The sequence below is a fragment of the Micropterus dolomieu genome, linkage group LG03 (genome assembly GCF_021292245.1).
Source record: "Micropterus dolomieu isolate WLL.071019.BEF.003 ecotype Adirondacks linkage group LG03, ASM2129224v1, whole genome shotgun sequence".
In the NCBI taxonomy this organism is placed as follows: Eukaryota; Metazoa; Chordata; class Actinopteri; order Centrarchiformes; family Centrarchidae; genus Micropterus; species Micropterus dolomieu.
Window position 1 is genome coordinate 25,729,778 of NC_060152.1, and position 22,860 is coordinate 25,752,637.

General features: G+C 40.0%; 1 protein-coding gene and 1 long non-coding RNA gene across 2 annotated transcripts in view; one reads left to right on the forward strand and one right to left on the reverse strand.

Annotated features, from left to right (window-relative positions):
• Positions 1-7,357: 7,357 nt before the first annotated feature.
• LOC123968016 lies at positions 7,358-12,783 on the reverse strand. The gene is made up of 3 exons (XR_006824389.1): positions 12,738-12,783; positions 7,722-7,761; positions 7,358-7,565 (listed from the first exon to the last, which is right to left on the reverse strand). It is a non-coding gene; the product is annotated as an uncharacterized LOC123968016 (long non-coding RNA).
• Positions 12,784-12,964: 181 nt separating this feature from the next.
• The window catches only part of LOC123968120 (zinc finger protein 407-like), a 54,675-nt gene continuing 44,779 nt past the window's right edge, over positions 12,965-22,860 (forward strand). Inside the window, exons 1-3 of the mRNA XM_046044636.1 lie at positions 12,965-12,980; positions 13,776-14,507; positions 15,050-17,293. Coding sequence (XP_045900592.1) covers positions 13,841-14,507; positions 15,050-17,293 — 2,911 coding nt within the window. The 5' untranslated portion in view covers positions 12,965-12,980; positions 13,776-13,840. The remainder of the gene's footprint in view (positions 12,981-13,775; positions 14,508-15,049; positions 17,294-22,860) is intronic.

Here is a 22,860-nt window from a genome sequence, read left to right on the forward strand (position 1 = left end):
CTGAGTTTGCTGATCACTTTCATGGGGGCGATTGTGTTGAATGCTGAGCTGAAAACCACAAACAGCATTCTCATGTAGGTGTCTGAGGGCTGAGTGGAGCGCAGTGGAGATGACATCCTCTGTGGATCTGTTGGTTCTGAAAGCAAACTAGTGAGGTTCCAGGCTAGCTGGGATGTTTTTCTTTATGTGCTGAAGAACCAGTTTCTCAAAGCACTTCATCAGAATGGGGGTTAGAGCCACAGGGCAGTAGTCATTCAGACTAGACACTGCAGACTTTTTAGGTATAGGAACGATGGTGGCTGTCTTGAAGCAGGTGGGAACCCTCTCCTGAGACAGTGAGATGTTTTAAATGTCAGTAAGAACATCAACTAGCTGATTGGCACAGATTTGTAGTACACGGGCAGGAATGTTATCCGGCCAAGCTGATTTACTCATTCACTCACAGCAGGACTCTCCTCACATCTGCTGTGGATACTGACAGTGACCGGTCCTCTGGAGGTGGAGTAGACTTTACAGCTGACTCCTTGTTGAGGAGATCAAAACGAGTATAAAAGGTGTTAAGTTCATCTGGTAATGTGGCCTCACACATGATGGGGGTGCTCCTGCTATTGTAGCCTGTGTTGTTTTTGATGGCCTGCCACGTATCTTTATTGTTGTTGGTGTAGAGGTCTCTCTCCAGTCTCTGCTGATGTCTCCACTTTGCCTCCTTGATGCCAGCTTTCAGTGTCACTCTGGCAGTGCTGTAATCTTCTTTATCACCTGACCAAAAAGCAGCTTTTTGGCTCTAGATAGAGCCCTCACCTCTCCATTCATCCAGGCCTTCTGATTGGGGAATGATTTTATTGTCTTAGTGATCACCACATCATCAACTCATTTGCTGATGGATGATGTCACTGATGATGTATATTCCTCATGGTTGATGTGGCTCTCCTGGGTGGCGGCCTCTCTGAACATACTCCAATCTTTGCTCCCAAAACAGTCCTGCAGAGCTGCTGTAGCCTCATCTGTCCACACACTGTTTTAATTGTTGGTTTGACCCTTATAATCAGCTGGGTGTAAGTGGGCTGAAGAAGCAGAGAAATATGGTCTGATAAACCAAAATGGGGACGGGGGAGGGCTTTGTAGCTGCCAGGAATATTTGTGTAGACGTGGTCCAGCGTGTTTGTTCCTCTGGTGAGGATGTGGACATGCTGGTGGAATTTAGATAATACCAGTCGGATATTGTTTGATTAAAATCACCAGCAACAATAAAAACACCATCAGGTTGTTTTGTCATGCGACTGCTGATGACCTCTACAGCATTTTTTGAAAACAGCAACAACAAAAACACTGGAGAATTCTCTGGGCAGATAGTATGGCCGACATCTCAACATTAAAAATTCCACATCTGGTAAACATTGTCCATCCACTTTAGCTGCGTTTGAGCACCAAGCGTCATTTATACATAGTCCTCCTCCCCTCGTCTTACGGGACTCTAGTGTCCTGTCTGCGCTGAATAAACTCCTCCCGTTAAGTGTGACATGTCTCTGCAGTTATCTGCCACCAGGTTTGCCATCTGATCGACACTGTGACTATGGAAGGAAAATAAATGTTGTAATAAATGTTGCAGGTAGTTAATGTAAAAAAGTAAAGTTAACTATAAAAGATGCCTCAATTTGGGTGACTATTATGTCACATATTTGAGAGAAAATGGAACAAGTGAGCAACACCTCGCTATATAGAGGACAGTCAATAATATTAGTCAACAATATGTTTTTGTGTTGTCCTTTGAAGACAGACAGTTAAATCAGCTGTCAAATGTCAAGTAACCATAACAATAAATGCTGATTCATGTTAACGTTAACGTTAGTCTCCACATAATCTAGTGTGGCAAATGACCACATATATATATATACATACATACATACATACATACATACATACATACATATACAATGGATAAGACATATGCCTTTGGTGTGAGAGACCCGGATCCAATTCCCCACTGTGACCCATTCTACCAATGTGTCCCTGAGCAAGACACTTAACCCCTCGTTGCTCCAGAGGCGTGCGACCTCTGACATGTATAGCAATTGTAAGTCGCTTTGGTTATGCATCAGCTAAATGAATAAAATGTAAAGTAATAAGCTTGACACACTATATGAATAAAACACACTCATTAAAATTCAACCAATTTAATAATAATATGGATAAAGCCACCAAGTTCTTCAAAGAACTCCAGCACAGAGAGAGAGACAGAGAAATAAAATAACAAATATAAAAATAATGTAAAGCAGCAGTTTGGCAGGTCTGGACGCAGAATGGATCACATCAGGTTTGGATTTGGAGAGAGAGACAAACATGAGCACATCGCTCTCAAACACTGCAAGGTTGTTCACCAGTCAAGAGCTGTGAAACAACAGCACAGCTCTGTTGATAAATAAAAAGGAAAAGTTACCTTGCGTTCTCTGGCGGACCCTGATCAGCTGTTAGCTGTAAACACACCACAGGGCTAACATTAACATTAACGTTGCTATGTTTTAATGACCGGCCCAGTTCGTTTTGGAGAGGAGACTACCTCTGAGGTAATTTGGCTCCTGCTGTACCCAGAACAACTCTCATCAGCTGTAAACTGTAGCTAAACACTAGCAGGACTAAAGTTACGGTACGGCTGTGTTAAAACTATGGCACAACATCACTGCACTGTAATAGCATTATGCTTTATAAAATGTTACATAATTAACAAAAAAGATAATGTCAGTCCAGTGACTGCTACCTGACAACCGAATTGCCTCTCATTCTGTGGCACTGGCAGTAACTCATGATGCCGAATGAACGAAAGACTGGGGTGGACCCATGTGAGTGTTAGTGAGCAATTAGTTCATTCCTACTCCACAGTAGCCGAGCTGTCACGTGACAAATGAACGACTCAAATCCATAGACTGTATATAAAAAAACCTAGAGACCCACAGTTGAGAGTTGTGAACCAGTCATTTCTGTTTCCTGTGCTGTATGGTGGAGGTTGGAACCTGTGGCCGTGTTGTTACCAGTCTATGGTCGTTACCAGCTTACAGTTGAGGTAAGAAACCTGAAAATATTAAAATAACTATGTAACTATGTTATTGACATTATACTTCACAAGGTTTAAAATGCTTTTTAATATGTAAATGTGGTAACGTTAATTTGCAGCACTAGATAACGTTGCTGCTGTCGACAGGGCTGTGTGAGAAGAGAACACTTGGGAGAGAAAGGTACTTTTTATATTTGTCACAAGATGTTTATATCTTTCAGTGATTGGTTCTTGTGGAGGTTCTGAAGCCTCCATGTCTGCTACACACAGCTTAAACTGTAAGTAACGTTACTAGTCTTGGCTACTGGACATTTGACAGTTGATATTAATTTTCTTATATGGACAACACAAAAATTCTTAAAGACTGTCTCCCTTGCTCCATTTTCTCCCACGTATGTGACATAATAGTGCTGTTAATATTAAAACACTGATGCATCTTTTAGAGGAGCATCTCAAAAAATTAGAATACTGTGGAAAGGTTAATTGTGAGCACCAGAACCAGAGGGAGAGACTAAAGGCTTCAGAAACCTTTGCAGGTGTTTTGAGTTAATTAGCTGATTAGAGAGCTCCAGTTGACATTTCTGTATATTTTACAATACAGAACTGTATTTAGGCTATTCTAAAATTGTTATACAGAGATACTGGAGTTTTGATTTCCATGAGCTGTAAACCGTAATCATCAAGATCAAAACAAAAAAAAGGCTTGAAATGTTTAACTTTGTGAAATGAATCTCGAATATATCACAGATTCACTTTTTGAATTAAATTACGTTAGAAAACTAACTTCTCCACAATATTCTATTTTTTAAAGATCCATCTGTATTGCTTACTTTATATTTTACATTACCTGAAGCATTTATTACACATTTTCCTCCTAGAATTATACTGTGGATCAGATGTCCCACCTGGTGCCTAGACAGCTGCAGAGACCTGGGAAGACTCTTCATTGTGCTGTTAGCGTGGACTGACATGGAAAGGCCTTCTCTCGTTCTGTTTACTTTGAGTTTTACATATTTTCCATATTTGTGTTATGGGTCCATTTAAAAAAAAAATATGGTTTATAGTTCACATTGTTACAAATTCTATATATATATTAGCACTCCCCGTCTTTACTACTTACTATAAAGCTAATACGTATACCACAGATAAAATATGAAACATCAAAGCTTAACTCTTGCTGAAGAACACAGTCTAGTATAAGTTGAAAAGTGCAAATACTCCCAACATGTTTCACATGAAATGTTGAAAATTATGCAGTGTATTTCTGTGTGTGAAGGAGTATTTTTACTTTCTAACTTATACTTTACAACAAATAAGGAGCCATACACCCAGTAACAGAGCCTGAAGTTTATGAAAAGTTGTTTGCTTCTCTGATATAAGTCTAGTTTAAACACAGAAGAATGTGGACACATCTAAACCAACCTGTGGGTAAGTGATGAAACAAAGAATGATCTGCACAGAGTAATTATGAAGCCCACTAGGTAGTATTTATTGTGATGTTGCAAACTCTGAGAGCTCAGAACTGATTAAATGCACATGTAGTAAATAGGTGCTATCTCTACAATAAAAACCACACAAGACCCTCTCAGAGTAGGGCTGGGCGATATGGCCAAAAATGTTATCACGATAAAAACATTTAATATTCAAATGAAAATGTCCAAAAGCGCATGACCGCTTTGATTGACAGGTGGTCAATCAAAACGGTCATGCCCCTTGTAAGCGCCAGATCCGTACAGCCAGTAATGCTGCGTTCCATTTATCTCAGAGGTCGAAGGTCAGAGCTGGGAATGATGTCACACCCGAGTTGACGGCGTTCCAGTTAACAAGTCGGAAAACTTCGCTCGGCCAGCTGTTTGTTTACAACTAGCCAGGCTAGCTATTGATACGCCGGTTGATTAAAAAACGCATTGTGCAGTATTTACTCACACTAAACACTGTAGCAACACGTCCACAGACTACTTGGACAGCACTTTGTGTACAAACATTTATATGAGTCACAAGTACACAGAAGTGCTAATAGACAGTATAAACTACAGCTTTCACTAACTGTTGTCCCCCCCGACAGCCATCTTGGATCACGAAGTCGGGGTAGTGCGATTCCGATTTAAGGGGGCGTTCCCTTTGAAATTTTGACCTTTGAACTCGGAAATTCCGACTTCCCATGTCAACTGGAACGCACCACAAGAGCCGTTCTTCACATGCGCAAAATCTGTTCTGTCAGTCAAAGAAGGTTACCGCAAATCTGCCTATTCAAAATGATCCAACTAAATCTTTCATATCGAGATAACAATGTTCTTTAATCACTGGAGATTTAACTGTTCACTATGATGTAATATGACTATACTTTAGATATTAAAAACATTTAAAAAATCAACACAAAGCAACACAAAGGATGCTAACTGCTAGCTGCTAGAACATCGGCCTGAGGCTAGCTAGCTACCTAGCTACCTAGCTAGCTACTAGCGCTTCCGGTCTAGACAGGGTGTCTAATTCAGACGAACCCAGAGGCGTCTCATACGGACGCCAAAGGATACCTTTTGCATCAAATAACGCTAATAAAGCGTAAGTATTTGATGCCCTGAGATGAGAACAGACAACAACACACGAATAATTATGAACAGGCACATTTGCAGTAACCTTCTTTGACAGACAGGACCCCTTTTGCGCATGTGAAGAATGGCTCTTGCTGGCGGTACGGATATGGCACCTACACCCCTAACCCACTCGATGAATTGCAGATTAAGTTACTGTATTAAACTTGCTGATGAAATCGGAAGTTTGCTGCTTGGTCACAGCTCTCTCTCTTCCAGTGGTTTCTTTATTTTGTGTTTTATTGTTGTATGAGTGTTTACTTTAACGATTTACTTTCTACGTCCATGTGTGCAGTAAAGTCACAGCAAATATTGCGGGGCAGTTATAGACTAGCTCCTCGAACGACCGTTAGCTCTATCGTCTTGTCCAAATACGGTCACTTCCAGGCACTTCCTGGTTGCAAAAACTCAACATGATGGCGCTCTATTGACAAAAGCTTTTTTTTTTTTTTTTTTTATAAACTTTATTTATTATAAATTAGAAAAATAGTCAAATGGCTACAAAATCAGAGAGCCAATACATTTCACATATCACAAATATATATGCATAAAAAAACCCTGCATAATCAAAACATACATAAAATTTTCACTTATCCTTCTCAGATAGCTAGCACTATGGGAAAACACAAACAAATAAATAAATATATATGTACTGTATTTCAGAAAAAGAAAATAAAAGAATACATGTAAGAAATAACCAGCCAGGGGATACAAAAAGGGTAAACTCATCATACACTAACAATACATAAAGGATAAATTAATAATATCAGGGAAGCTTACCAAAGCTTACCAAATATACTTATATAACACTCTATGAATCTGTTGCTTTTGTTATTGTCTATCACAGAAAGGGATTTGAAAAGTGATTTAAATTCCACTAAAAAGAGAGGGAATGAGGGTTGAGACACTGAGAATTTCTGTTTATGAATGAAAAATTTCCCCAGTAAAATAAAAAAGTTAACCACATGAATTAGAGACTGATCCTTACTATTATCATAGTAACATATTACATCCTTGAGAGAAAAGTTATAAATGACCATGGGGGGATGGAATATGAAATAATTTAATCAGACCAAAACTTCTTTGTAGAATCACAATAAAAGAAAAGATGAATAAATGTTTCATCAGCGCGTCCACAAAAGGAACATCAACATCCACATATTTGGATATTATAGAATATACAGGATAAATTTTATGTAAGATTTTTAAATGACTTTCTTTTACCTTGTTGGAAATACAAAATTTTTGAGGTAAAAGCCATGCTTTTTTCCAATTTATATCATCCAACTGTGAATTCCAATAAAAATTTCCTCTTGGAATAATCTTGTTTTTACTTTGCAAAATTTGACGATTATATTTATTATTAAATTTTTTATCAAGTAATTTGATGCCGTTCAAAGACAATGTAGGTGGAGCATATGAGGTATTTACTTTATTAAAAAGAACATGACTCCTAATTAGATGGATCAAACCAGAAGGGATGGCTTTAATGACAGCGTTGTATTCCTTAAAAGGAATGGGAAAACTGTGCTTTATCATGAAGTTCTCATATGACATTATGGAGCCAAGTTCATCAAATAATGACAAGATATTTACGATATTTCTTTGGAACCACTTTGGATAAAAGAGAGAAGAATTTCTAATATATATTATAGTTATATCAATATTATTCCATAAGAAAGTTCTGTGAGAAGAAAAAATGTGGACAAAGCATAGATTCCATGCAAGAAGTGACTGCTGATGAAACTTGCAACAGGAAGTTTATTTGGAGAGAAATTACATATCAAGACAAAAGTGAGACCACCATTTTTTTCAAAAATGTAGTTGGGGATAAAAATCGGCCAAACTTGAGGCAGTCCATAAACCAACGGGTGACGTCACGACTACGTCCACTTCTTTTAAACAGTCTATGGCACAGCATCTCTCTTAAGAGAAAATAAAAATAAAAATATAGGAGCTGCGTGCAAAAATTACAATTGCATTACTTGGATACTACTAATGACGCTTTGCGCTGGGTGCAAGATAGGGAACTAAACCCCACCAACAGTCATATGAGGCACAATAGGGGCTTCAATACTTACCACACTTTGTGTTTATGTTTATGTTTCAGTGATGGATAACCTGAAAGAAACAGCAAAAACGGATGCAGTTTGACCAAAAGACTTTGTAATCATTATCATTACATAACCATTTTTTTCTTGACCCTAGTGATCTCATAGAAATCCCACCTGCACTGCCCTAATGAGCTCTCTTTCAATAGCAGTGTGCGTCTGTAGGTTTAGTAGCCAACCAGGTTAAGTCCAGGAGCTGACAGTGCTAAGAGCTGCTGCCTTAGTTAATCAGGTGCTGAATACACACAGCAGTGGCAAACTCAATGAGAACCACAGTGCACATAATATTCCATTCCATCTAATTTAAAAGCAACCTCGGGTAGTGTGAGCCCACTGATACAATAGTGGTTCAGCAGACTTAAGCAATTGTCTAAGGTACAGTGCAGGAATATGGGGCACACGTTTGAAGCTATTATTTCTGCTTAGAGAGACAACATGGTTAGTTTGTGTGATAATTACTCCCACAATTTTCCTCCAACTAATTCCTTTTATCCATGACAGTGGGAGCCAGTTTGAGGATCATCTGTGGTACTGGGGGACTATCACAACAACCGCATGTGCCTTTTGAATGGCAGGCTCTGTGCTCTGTGTTATTCACAAGCTTCTCTTGTTCTACTGTATACTGCATATAAGCATGTTTCAAAGTTTGATTGAAAATAAATGTCATATGCTGGGTCTTTGCCATAGCTCAGCGTTTAGTCAACTGCGACCCCAGTGGACACACAGGTGTTCTTAGTTACTGTGCTTGATTGGGCCTGCTCAGTTTAAAGTTACACGAGGTAACACGACACTTCCTTAATAAGAATGATTAAGGTGTAATTTTATCCTAGCCTAAGACATACAACAAAGCTAAGGTCAGGGTGATGTCAGTAGTCCTTTTTTGAAGAAGATATTTTGACAATAAAATGAACAATTATACATAAATAATAAAATTAATGATGAATTAATTCCCTTTAGCTGCTTTTATTTCTGGGTCCTGGTATGGTACATGCTGGCTCACTGTCACAGCTTACTGAGACACTTGAATGGAGCTGAGCCAGCGTTAATGTTATTAGTAACACCTGTGCTTCTAGTGCTATGAAAAATGAAAATGTCTGCTGTAAAAAAGAAGGGCCTATTAAACAAAACCTGCACAGGCCCACATCCCTGATGACTAATTGGGCAACAAATTGGAAACAACTGGGTCTTTAAAAATAATCAATGCTAAACATTTGAGGATGCAGACTTTAGTTGTGTTTCATTTTGTTTTTATTCCTATTTATTTTTTTAGATCATCAACTGGAAATAGTTAGAAGAGAGTGAGGTATGTGTATATGATTATAGGTACAGTAGTTATATGTATATGACAATAAATGTGCACATGTTGCATATGTATGTGTAGATTTTGTCTTTGTAACTGAACCTTATCTTTTTGGCAAGACAGTGAAATTCATTCATATTTCAGACAATATTTATTTGTTCAAAGACAAGTAAAACTCATTATAGAGATATGACTTTGACCTCTAGTAAAATGTTGTTCTCTGAACAATTTTACATAATGCTGGGAGACAGTGTCATGGCTTGATCACTGTGTACAATATATTACAGGATTGCTACTGTGGATCATATAACTGCTGTTTTTACTGTGGATATTAAAAGTACCTTAACTTAAGGTACCAATATATCAAGTGGTAGGCTTAACTGGTCCGGCCTAAGTGCCTACTAAAGAGCATATGCGGTACTTACTTACTACAACATGTGTCTTATGTCTGTAAAATGTGAAAATGTAACATATTAACAAACTCTGCTTTGCCTATTACACCATCCATCCATCCTTATCCTGTGTACAGGGTCGCGGGGGGCTGGAGCCAATCCCAGCTGCCATCGGGTGAAAGGCGGGGTACACCCTGGACAGGTCGCCAATCCATCGCAGGGAGCCTATTACACCATTATGTAATATTTTATTTCAGAAAATTAGCCCTTTTATAGATGTCTGACTGTAATGAATATGTGGCTGAGCTGCAATGGGTGAATTGATGCTGGAGCGATAAAGAAGCTTATTTGAGCTTACGAAAAAAAAAGATTTAAATTTGTGCTGTGCTTCACAGAAAACATTTGAGTACTATGAAAGGTGGAAATAAAATATGAATTACATAAACTGTATATATTTAGAGCCAGTAATGTTTCTAAATATCTAATTTATATATTTTTTCTCTGTGGATCTATAAATATAGTAAACTAACTGATTTATTTATTGAAAACATATTACAACAAAAAACAAACACATTTAAGGGGGATAGTCTGTTGATTTCATGACAAAACTTTAAGAGGCACAACAGCTAAAAAGAGAGGCGATTGAGGCAGTGTCCACCAAAGCCACCCTTCCCTCTTTTAATAGACAACTAATGGAGAAAAATGAATGATGAATCCTAATAAAAAATGGGGGACAGGAGAGGAGGGGGTATGTGTTTCTAACCATCCATGTCATATAATTTGGACTGTGATGAATTAAAGAAAATGATTGCAAAGTAAACTGTATTCAATGTGGGAGGTATCATTTATCACCTCCTGACCTGTCAGACTACTTAATCAATTAATGCCCATGCATTAATCCATCTTCAGTCTTCCCATAAAGCTAACACAGGATGTCAAATGGAAGTGGTGATTCATCACAGGCTGACCATTTGAGAAGAAATAGGCTATCCGCTGTCTCTGTATAAACCATATGATGGACCTACTTTTAATAAATACAATAATATATTTCTTATATTCCCATTTTAATGATAGTTCATAACAAAATGGCTACGAAGAAAACATAAACATGTACATTCACATTTTAAAAGACTATAGCACCGCACTTAGTACAGTGTTTTTCTATTTCTTTTCTTTACAACAGACTACTAAATATAGATTTTGTTCGAATTTTAAAACTTCAAACAAAAGCACAACTCACTCACATGGCCACTATAAATAAATACTACAGAAATGTGGATTGACATTAAGATGTACCTATATGGAAATGCCATAGTGCCCAGCTGGAGGATGGTCTGCCCAAGAAAATTTAACCTCAGCTGCAATCTATAGCCTACATGAATCATCCTCCCTTAAGTCAACAACCTTTCCTAAGTAACAAAAGCAATATCTTTTTACAGAAGAATAGAAATGCCGACATTCAAACAGGTAAGTTGTGTCTGCATGTCTAAAACGTACAAAATGAATTTCCTGTCTTTGCATGATGCTATGCTTGGCTGGTGATGTTCTTTGATACAAACCCACCTGCAAAACATGACCTTAAATACATCAGTTCCTGACTGCGTGTGTTGTAAGAGTTACAATGCTGAACAGCAGCAATTAACACATTTCTCCCTGGGCGTCTTGGTATTTTCAACAAGTCTTCAAATGTCACCAATTTCAATGTTTTGCCTTCTTTTTATATTTGTGAAATCGTTTTTCCCACGAAACGAGAGTGCATCATGTGACCAAATCAGCTGGTGTCGAAAAGAAAAAGGAGAAGCCAGGGCAGCCAATGCCGCGGTATTTCTTTCCCACCCGTTTTGAGCCAAGTCCCGCCCTACTGTGCTGTGATTGGCTACTACTTGTTATTCGACGCGTCCTTGTGATTGGATACTGCTGTTGGAACCCGCATGGTGATAAGAGATCCTCGGTGCTCCCTCGCATGTTTCTTTGCATTAATTTTGTGGTCGTTTTACGAAATAGGAACAGTTTAATCAATTACTTTACCACACTGACACTTGTACTCATGAGAGGCAGAACATAACAGTTATTTAATCCTTTGTTTTTCTCTAATGCAACACATGGCTCAAGATTGAGTGAAATACATCCACTGAATAAAGTTATGTTATGAATACATAATTAGCTGCAATTTAAAAGCTCAATTAAATTGCATGAAGTTAAAAGTGAGTTGCGCCCCCTCTGTAGATATTAGGGGGATATATATGTATTTTTATTATGACATAGTTTATTTTTTATTTTATTTTTACATAGTTTAGAGTCAGTGAAGCTTTCATCCAATCACAAGGACGCGTCAAAATAACGAACTAGCCAATCACAGCACAGTAGGGCGGGACTTTACGCAAAACAGGTGGGGGAAAAAAACGCCTTCTCGTGTGACGCATGGCTCACGCTACGGTACGCCATTTGTGTCTAGCAGCAAAAAGCGCGGACAGTGGAAATATTCGTATAACAAGAGGTAAGTTTAATTGAGGTTATGCTGTTTTGTCTAATAGTTGATCGATTTGCCTTTACTGAAACAACAGAACACTTTATGTGGTGTTTACAAGCACTGTTTCAGCAACATCGACCACTGTTTCAGAGGTCGACGTTAGCCTCCTTTTTGGGCCTCTGTGCTGCCGTCGTTTTTCAAGCCATGGAGCGAACTAGACCCGCCTTTGCCTCACTGTGATTGGATTACACAACTGATGTTGCGATTTCATTGGACGCGCTCTGCGTATCTCAGTTCGGAAACATGTCGCTTGTTAGCATGTTAGCCTCGGTAGACAGTAGCAGTATCCAGAATAACATAACTAATTTTTGGTCCTGGTGCAAGAACCGTTCACGTCATGAAAATAGTTTTCACCCAGTATTTTGCACGGCAACACTGGATGTTATGCGTTGACCTCTCTAACGTGCAGTGTAAAACCTGTCCGGCTAACTTAACATTACTTTTAAGCTAGTATCGGATGCTCGGCAGTGAACCAGCTGGAAAGTAGACCATATAGATAATCAGCGAGTCCACATTGTGGCTAAATTGTGCTCGAAGGCTTGTGAGACGACGACGGAGCTGTACCAGAAGCGGACAGCATTCGTTGACCATGTGTGAAATCAGCTGATACCGCTGCCTGCGACCCGGTTACTATAGTGTTCTGCTCTGTAGAGGGAACCAGTTGTTAATACCAAAATACTCAATTAAAAACCTGAAAACACAATGTCGAAACGAGTTTAGACCCTTCATTCACCTACAAGCCACTCATTTTGGCGTACAATCACCTTAACATCAGCGACTTCAAAGACATTACTGGAAATTGGAACTTGATAATGGTGTGCCTTCTGTTAATCCTGTAGTCTCAGTCTACCAAAATATACGATAGGTGGCGATAGTGAGCACATTTTACAGTTTGACATAAAGTCCTCATTGAAGCCAATGAGGCCAACGAAGCCCTAAGTTCACTTTTTCTAGATACTGCATTTACTGCGAGTACAAATAGGCTAAGGCTTGTTAGCACAAAGAAGGTATGACCCACTACACGTAAATCTAAGTAACGGACTGCATCCAGTATTGATTTCTGATGAAAGCGAAAAGGTGTATACAAATGCTTTAAACATTGGTGACGTGGATCGTGGAAAAAGGTCTGAAACATAATATTGCCAAAGGTGCCCTTACATTTTACACAAACAATGTATTTTATTGCGGTTGAGAAAGCTGCAAATAAGTAAAACAAGCACATTAAGGAACACATTCATCACTTTGAGTACACAGGTGGTAAAAAGAAACACGCTGCAAATACAGGACATACAAGCAACAAGTCGCAGTGCGCTGAGCTGTCTCGGCCACTGTAAAATTAAATTGCATCTTTGTCACTGAAAAGGACACATTGCAACTATTGCTTCTGTGATGCATTAGAAATATGATTATTCATAATTAAATATTAAGCTATACTTTTACTGATCAAATTGTGACAATGACTATAGCTCTGCTGAATCATGTCTACAAGCATTTAGTAATAAATCTTAAACCAACATTGACATATGTATACTCCATTAAGTAACTGTAACTTAAGCAACTTTTCTCATTTAATAAGCAGGAACAGCCAGGTCTCTTGCTAATTTTACCTAACAATTTTCATGTGGAAGCACTAGATGGCGACATTTACATGCGTTAGTTCTGATAGTGTTGCTGAAAGATTGATCACTTTTCAGAAGCTTGTGCTTAATTACAGAATTTGTGGCTAATGCATTTAACTTGTTTACAGAGTGTGTTTCAGACAATTGAAGATGCCAAACATAAATTCTGTGTTTTTTTTCCAGGAGTGTGATTCAGTTTTGAGGATAGAGATCAGCTTCACTGTTATATAATTATAGCAGGATATGATATGGATAAAACATTAATATCAGGAAAGGAGGCTGTTGAAGACAAAGTGCCTGAAGGCAACACCGATGGGAAGGTGCAGCCAGATCATGTGGAAATGGAGGAAACTGAAAGAGACTCACAAAATAGGAAGGCCAAGCCTGATGAAGCAGATAAGGAACTCGCTAAGAGGCTGCTGCCAGTCCCTGCACCTAACGATGGGGATAACCTCTGCACCGTTTGTGGCTTCTCAGCCAAATGTCCAAGGTCACTGAAGATTCACTATGCAAGAAAGCATGGAAAGAACTCAAAGAATACCAGCAGAACTGCAAAGCCACCTGAAAGAGGTGAAAATCTCTCTGATGTGAGTCCAGATGAAATCCAGCAGGAAACAGACATGGAGACAGAAAGGGGTGCTGAAGTTAAGCAAAACCAGGAGTCTGATCTTGATGAGCTGACATCAGCAGACACCAACAATTGCATAAACACAAAGACTAAAAAGGAAACTGTATTAGAGAAACAGCAGGCTGATCAAGAAGAGACAGTTCCTACACAAGAGAGAAGAGTAAGCAAGCGAACCCCAAAACCTAAGATGATATATTCCTGCAACTACTGTGGGCAAGAGTTTAGGGACAAGTCTCCTCTAGATGTGCATATCCACAGATACCACACCAAAGACACCCCATACACATGTAAGTATATGCTAATTCTGCAGTTCAGTCAAAGTTGAAATCCAGAGAATTCAGTTTATATTTGAAGGAGAAACGCTCCACCAAAAAATTGACTGACTGATAGAGTGGTTGAAGTCTTAACTGTTACATATTAATTGTATCTAAAATCTCTTTTTAGGGGGAATTTTCACTTAATATAATATTGGTAATAGGTGTTAAACATCAAACATGAGTTGATAATGCATAACTTTAAGCCTTAATATATTTCAAACAGTTAAGTTATTCAAACATTTTAACATGGGGGTGTATGGGGATTGGCTCTCTTTTGGATCTAACCTCAAGTGGCCATTTGAGCAAGTGCAGTTTTTGGCATTTCCACATTGACTTAATTTTTTCTGCCCCGGAAGTTGCTGTTTGGTAGAAACATGTTACGCCAAGTTTCCCCCCATTAATAATGCATTTATTGTTCAAACTTGTGAGTGTGTATACTTTTTAAATTGAGTTATTTGAATGAATTGTTGTAAACAGACTTAGAAAAAGTATATCTTTTAAATGTCTTTCAGTTGATGCTGATGAGAACATGGAGAAAGAAGAGGAAGCTGAGGTTCCTGGCAGCACAGTAAAGGCTGCTCCAGTACGAGTGGCGGCAAAACGTCCGCTTAGCAGGTTCCAGCTGAAGTGTACTAACTGTGATTTTAGGGTTAGCACCCCTGCACTGCTGGAGAACCATGCTCGAGTCAAACACTTGGACGAGGAGTGGTACCGCTGCAAATTGTGTAACTTTTTTTCAGCCACATCTGAGTGGATGGACGCTCACCTGTCCTCAGATAGCCACATGCAACTGCAGAAAGGGGAGAAATGCACAGAGTCTTCCTCATTTGAAGTGTATGTTGAAAGTATAAGCAGAGTCACAGTTGGTGACAGTGCTTTTACGAATGATATGGCTCAGGAGGCTGGTGGAGCAGGGGTAGCTACTTTGACAGAAGGAAATAAGGAAACTGAGGAGGCAGTGGAGGCTGCCCAAGCTGTGTTGGTTGATGAGGACGATTTAGAGCTTGAACCTCCCAGAAAGAAAAGAGGAAGACCAAAGCACGGGTCCACGACCACTTGTGGATACTGTGGCCTGGTTGTGTCCAACGCCACTAACCTGAGTGTCCATGTTCGCCGCAAACACAGCAAGGAGTATGGCTACAGCTGCACTTTGTGCAACTACAGCTGTGTGACCAAAGGAGACATGGATCGTCACTGTGTCACAAAGAAACATTTTAGACGTGCACAAGAGAGTGCAAATAAGAACCCAGTCAAAGATCACGCAAGTGCACCACTGCAGGAAACCACAACTACACAAGCAGAGGAACCAAATGCATCTTCACAGACCACCGACATAGAGCAGGAATCTGACAACACAGCCTCCACAGAGCACAGTGTAGAAGAGCAAACTCAATCAGACGCAAGTCAGGTAAAAAGTAAATATGATTCTGTTAATGCTTGCAGCCATTGCGATTTTGTAGCTCAATCAATCCCTTCCCTCCACTTTCACGTCAAGAGAAAGCACACCAAAGACTTTGAGTATGTCTGTCTAGCATGTAGCTACTATGCTGTAACGAGCAGGGAAATGTCTCGCCATGCCAACACAGAAAAGCACAAACAGAGAAGCCAGAAATATCTGGAACCACTAGGGAGTGAAGAACAAGGAGATTTGACACTACCATTGAAAATGAAGGAGGTCCCTGAGCCTTTGGGGGCAAACTCTAACCCTGAATGTGAACCTCCTAGCCCCACAGAAGAGTCTGAATCTTGTTCTGATGACAACCAGGCCATGGAACATCAGAATACAGATGCACCGTTGGTCACGACAGAGCCTGTTGATGCTTTGGCTAGTGTGGCTGGCAGTGCAGATGAAAAACAAGCAGAGAGAGTTGCATCTTCTAGTGGTGGTGAACCAGATCCAGCCAACCAGATACCTGGACTTACATCCCTGTGTGAACCCCAGGAGGCTCTGGCAGAACTTCAGCCTGCGGCGGATGAGTTCGCACAGCAAGAGAGCCAGGAGGAAGGGGGTAAACAAGCAGATGATGAACACCTAAATGTGATGGTCTTAGATGCAAAAAGTGACCACTCTCATTCAGATAAACAAATGTTGAAAGCCCTGCCATTTGATGCCTGCATTGTATCCGTGAAGACCCTTGCTGAGCAAGCCCTGCAAGATGGTCTGTCTCTAGAAGGTGAGGCTGCTGTGATATGTCTGACTGGAGGATCATCAGTGACCCCCGGCTTCCTGCCCACCAAATCTCATGTCAAGAAGCTCAAACGCAAGGAAGCGAAGGGAAGAGAGGAAGCCAAAGGAGGCAGCTCTCGCATACGCTGCGAGGACTGCGGCTTTATGGCTGACGGAATGAGTGGCCTAAATGTGCACATGTCAATGAAGCATCCTTCCACGGAGAAGCATTTCCACTGCTTGGTGTGTGGCAAGTCGTTCTACACCGAGAGCAACCTCCACCAACATCTGACCAGCGCCGCCCACCTCCGCAACGAGCAGAACAGCGTGGAGGAGCTGCCCGAAGGGGGCGCGAGCTTCAAGTGCGTGAAATGCACAGACCGCTTCGAATCGGAGCAGGATCTGTTCATTCACATAAAGGAGAAACATGAGGAGCTTCTGAGGGAGGTCAACAAGTATGTGGTGGAGGACACGGAGCAGATCAACCGCGAGCGTGAGGAGAACCAGGGCAGTGTGTGTAAATACTGTGGCAAGGTGTGCAAGAGCAGCAACTCCATGGCCTTCCTGGCACACATTCGCACACACACTGGTACGTATCATGCTGCTTACTCATACAATCTTTCTACTCTTTGTATTTTTCAGACATGTATACAATATATATATAGCGCATTATGTATGCTGCGTCAAAGCCATTGTCCCTAATTTTAAGTACCTTATTGAATAGAGAAGGAATTAACGGAGCGCCTAAACCCTACAGCCCACTACATGAAAACACATATTAGGAAGGTGTTTATAATAATTTATATTTTATCTAAGTTTGTAGCACATATTTTAGATGCGTTGTGATGCAATTTAAAAACTTATTTGGACTAGAAATAAGATTTTTATCAGAAAAATATAAAATGCATTTACTCATACAACTATACAAATCATACAACTGCATATATTTCTTAACCTCATGTAACTGATACAGATTGGATTTGTGGATTTTATGAGGCCTTTTAATGCCTTAAAATGGAAAACAATCTCTTTGTGTAGCTGCTCAGTTATTAGGCCTTTGTTTTTAGGCACAACTGTAGTGGGAGTGGGAAGATGCAGCTTCTTCTTTGGCAGCTCAAGCTAATGTTAAGGCTACTATCTACAGCAGCCAGGTAATAGCTGTTTCAGTAGAGGTGAAGGTAAAGACTGATTGAGCTTCAGACCAGCAGGAGAGACGCTAATGGACCCCAGATTGGGATTCCCTGAACAACGCTTGGTCAGAGACATGTGCGACTTATAATTGATGTGTCCATTACCGAGACTCAGTTGTAATTATAGTCAATAAGTCTCTGTAAATGTGTTAAAGCTTAGGCTAAAAGCATTGGAGGTCCAAAGAGAGGTTGGCTAATAATTTAAAATAATCAATGCAGACGTATTCAGAGCCTTTAATTTCCCTTGTGTCTGTACGTCCATGTTTGTGTATATGTGTGTGAACACTCGTATGCCTAGTGAATGTGTGTATATGTCAGCCTTCATGGCTAGCTGATTATGCTCAATCCATTAAGATTTATCTTGTCATTTATAATGCAAAGCAGGGCTGCGTTGGCCAGGGCTTTAGTTGGGAGATGTCCGGCAGGTTAAGAACATAGGGCGCTCCATTACTTTTCCCTGACCATGTGTATTAATTGCTTTTAAAATCAACTTAATGCAGGAACGAGATGTGAGGGCGCCATCAATAAATGCCCTTCTCTGCCTCCTATGGTTCAACCCCCTTTCAACCCAAACTTTAATGGGACTTTAATTGAAGTCCATGCTCTGTGCTTGCAATGTGTATACTTGATTTGACGTGTCTTTGTGTGCGTATGAAGTGTCTGTTGAATGGGAGATAAAATTGGATTGTTTCCACTATCAGACTCGGTGACAGTTGATGTGTAAGGATTGTAGCTCTTCAGTTATAAAACCCAGAGATAATGTTTTCTCTGGGCCCGCATGGAATATTGGTGAGGCTTAATATGCTGTTACTTCAGTATTATAAGTGGGATAACCTATGTATTTGCACAGGCAGAGGAATAATTTCACTTTAAATTTGTCCTTATATCTGGTATGTATGCCACTCACCTTGTGTGGCTAAAATCATATTGCATAAAGCTGTAAGAATTGGAGGTTAAAATCCTGATGATTAATGGTGAGCCACCGCTTTCTTCTTATTAATGGTAGTCTATATGTATTCATAATTTTACCTTGTGTCATAACTCTAGAGTTTTGAGGTCACTTACTTAGTGTTACTTAAGAAAATGAAAGCTGTGACACTGAGGTCCCAACAGATGGCTTCAAGTCAAGGGCACATTCTGAGGTTTCAAATGATGTATACTTTGTTTTTTAGGTGTACATCTTTTTATTCAATTGAGTTATGTTCTTATTTATGAGTTTACTTCTCCACTTTCATTTAGGCTTTTTTTTATTTGTGGAAAACACCTAATTCTCTTCATTTTGACAACATATGCCGGTTGTTATTATTGCTAAGTTCCCTCATTACAGTGAATTATTTACCTTTTATATTGTGGTCATTTATTCTGAGAGTTTGTTTGTAGGGCTGTGGAGCTGCACGGTGGGGGTCTGCCAGTTTCTGAGCCGGGAGCACGTCCAGATCCTTTTAATTAAGACCTAGTTTTTATTCACTTGATTAATCAGTGAAATCAGGAGACGGTAGTGGGAGGCTGCACACAGATTTGTCAATTTGTCCCTTAAAGGAAACATGTACACATGCTTTTATTTTGCCAACAAGGGTACAGCAGGAATTTGCATTTTGAGGTAAATTGGTCACTTTTTCACTGGAGAGAGCTGTCTGACCTCAGACTGAGCCTTAAAGTTATGGACACACATGCCATGCGTGCACATTCACAATCAGGATGTGATGTGTGTTTGTACAAATAACTGAAAAGTACTGCAAGAGCTCCATTGGCCTGCCTTATATCAGGATTTAACATGTTTTCCCCTAGGATCCTCTATCACGTATAGAAGCACTTAAAAGCATGTTTAGAGCTTCATGGGACATTAAAATCTCCATGAAAGCAACATCTGCCCCCAGAGACACTGTGATGAAGAGGATCTTGTATCAGATTGAAACTGGGTGACACTTGTAATCTACATGTTATATATTTATTTAATTTTAAATCCAAATCCATTTTGCAACCACAGCCTGACCCAGACAGGTTAGACCAAAATGGACAAAAAGAGTCCATACAAAATATAAATACAATGCCAAATGGTGCTTTTAAAGATCTGATGTTGATTTATCTTCATGAATTCTACACAAACCAACAACATCACTCACCACTGAACTAAAGCCTAGTTCACACTACATGATTTTAAGCCCAATTTGCTAGTCACCAAGCTCGCCATCAGGCTGTGATCCGGTGCATATCATTATGTGTGAACTACTTGAAGAACCATGAAAACGGCTTGCCGATGCATTGCTGACGCATCGCCGACACCAGCCAGATATCTTGCATGCTAAATATCTGGAGTAGTCGGTTGACTGGACATCCACATCCAGCCAATGAGAGCAGGCAGCTGGCAGAGTACGCAGCTACTTTTTCACCACAAAACACATTTTACTCATCTCCAACTCTCTCCGTAGCACAGACAATCCCTGCCTACCCGCATGTGCTAATCCATTTTTTAAAATTTTTTTTATCTTTATAATCTTAAACAACTCCTGTTTTGCGTGTAGTTTTGCGTCATTTCCCGTGTCACTATTCACAGTCGTCGGGTGACAGAGTCGTCGTCAGCTTGTTTAGTGTGTGACCCCCTGTCGCCAATCAGTCACATAGTGTGAACATCCCAACGAATTTAAGACTCCAGTTACAAGACAGTGAGTCGTGTAGTCCTAAAAGCACAGTGATCGGCTGACGTTGAAGGCCATGTAGTCTGCACGAGCCTTTATCCGTGCATGGCATTTTGACCATTGAAGGACCAGATGGAGAAAAGCATGCATTTAAAACTGTGACAGCTGAGTCAAAGTGAACCGAGACAAGACTGAAGTCTTTACAGCAATAGATTTTATTGCGTTTTTTCCATGCCACCACCTCTGGCTGATGTGCCACCCTGCAGGCCACCCTTTGGATGAGCTGGCACAGGACCACAAGAAGGCACTGGAGGACAACTCGTGTCTCAGGTGAACTGTTTGGGAACAGCAATTCTTTCCGACAGACTCTCCAAAGGGTGGCAGAGAGGGTAAACCCCAGTGGCAACGGTGGTGACCAGAACTGCAAACGACAGCTTTTAACTCCATCGCAAGAGCAGTTTTCCCTGTTGCGCCTTTCACCCTCCCATAGCCCCCCATGGATTCTAACCTGCAGTGCCTCCTCCTTTGCAGGATCATGGTGTGTGGAGCCACAATTTTCACCTCACTTGCCATCATTGCCGAAAGGGGCATGCTCTAGTACCTCTACACCCGCTGTTCAAACACCATCAACCCCTAATGGCTTACCATACATTGTTCTGCAGACCGTGGATCAGAGGTAGAAGACAAAACTTTTAGCATCGCAAAGCACAGAGATGGCCACAGTACAGATGATTATGCAGCAAGAAAATGTATGATTTTTATGGACTTCAGATTCTTGTCCTGGGTACAGACAGTGAATTGGAGTGGGTCGGATGGCAAACAAGGCCTTCCCAGGAATTCTTAAGTTATAGGAGCTTCTTCAGCATACAGGTGGGACATAAGAGGCTGTTAATAAAAGACTTAGAAATCCCAAGGTGGATCCCGGGACAGAAAGGGTTTATCGTTGTAAAAAAAAAATTTCTGTACATCTCGCCATGTCTTTAGGATAATACATTGACATAGTTCTATAGTAAATTGTTTTGGTGGTCGCTTTTTAAATAACGTCCTTAATAGAAAATTGAGGTCTTCTTAGTTTTTTTTTGTGTAATGTATCATTTGTATACTTATGGGACTTAATGGGTGTAGACCTATTTCCAGATATTATATTTTGATTTGTACGGTTTATGTTTTAAAATGGCAAATCCCAGTAGTTCACTATTTACTGGTCTTATCTAGCCTGTCTTTTGTTTTGGAGATGTTAACAGCTGTTGTCTATGTACCTGAGGGAAGGACCCATGGTTTGAGTTGTCTTTAGCTATTTGAGATTTTTCTCCTTTTACATTAGAGTTCTAAATCGCAGTTAAGCACCCAAGTACCCAAAGTTGTCTTTTGGAGAAATATATTCCGTTGTGCTACTACTGGGCCATCAGTGCGACATTCTCACAGGGAGCCAGGACACCTATCCTCCACAAACCAGCCGTATGTAATATACACATATACAGTACCAATCAGCATGTGAAAACTGTTGGTATGTCTTCTGTGGCTCTGGAGGAAACTTTCTAAAGTTTGAAAATATCAGGTTTATGTCAACTTGGACTCAAGCATTTTTAATAAGTGGGGGTAAAAGTGGGGTTTGAAAGAAGTGAGCAATTATGCTAACACTTTGCATTACAGGAAATGAAGCTTGAGCCATATCAGACTAAAAGTCAGAATTGCTCGGACTCTACTGCTTCAATTTTTGACATTTGTCTTTTTAATGTATATTTTTTGAGTCTGATCTAATACAACCGCATATTTTAAAAGTTTGTTGTTTTTATTTACTCAAGAATGTTTCTGTTTGCGAGGAGGAAAAGATCCTTTTCTTTCCCTCTCCTCATCTCCAGCATTCAGTTACAGTATATTTTTCACAGGTTTGTGCTCAGACGTCAGGCCCAAGGGACGTTTCCCCATATGAGATCCTGTTTAATATTTCTGCAACTTGTGGCCCTGCATTAACCATGTTTTAATCTACTCAATGGGAAATCGATCAGTTGGGAGGCTACGATAATTTTGTGACAATGTGAAAAAACATTTTGACTGGACATCTGCAACCCTTTGTGTCACAGATTATGATATTTTATACAGTGCTTGCCACACAAATTGCGCTGTAGGACAGCAGCCAACCTGCAAACAGTAAAGTTCTCACAGTGTATATTAGCTGTTTTTTAGAAAAGGACCTAACAATGCAGATATTTATATAAAATTAACATATATTATTCTGTTCCTCTAAACTTGAAGATTAAAGTCAAGGCTTTGACAGGAGTGTGTGGTGTGTGCAGGGCTTAAGACATCACTTTGTGTGTGTGTGTGTG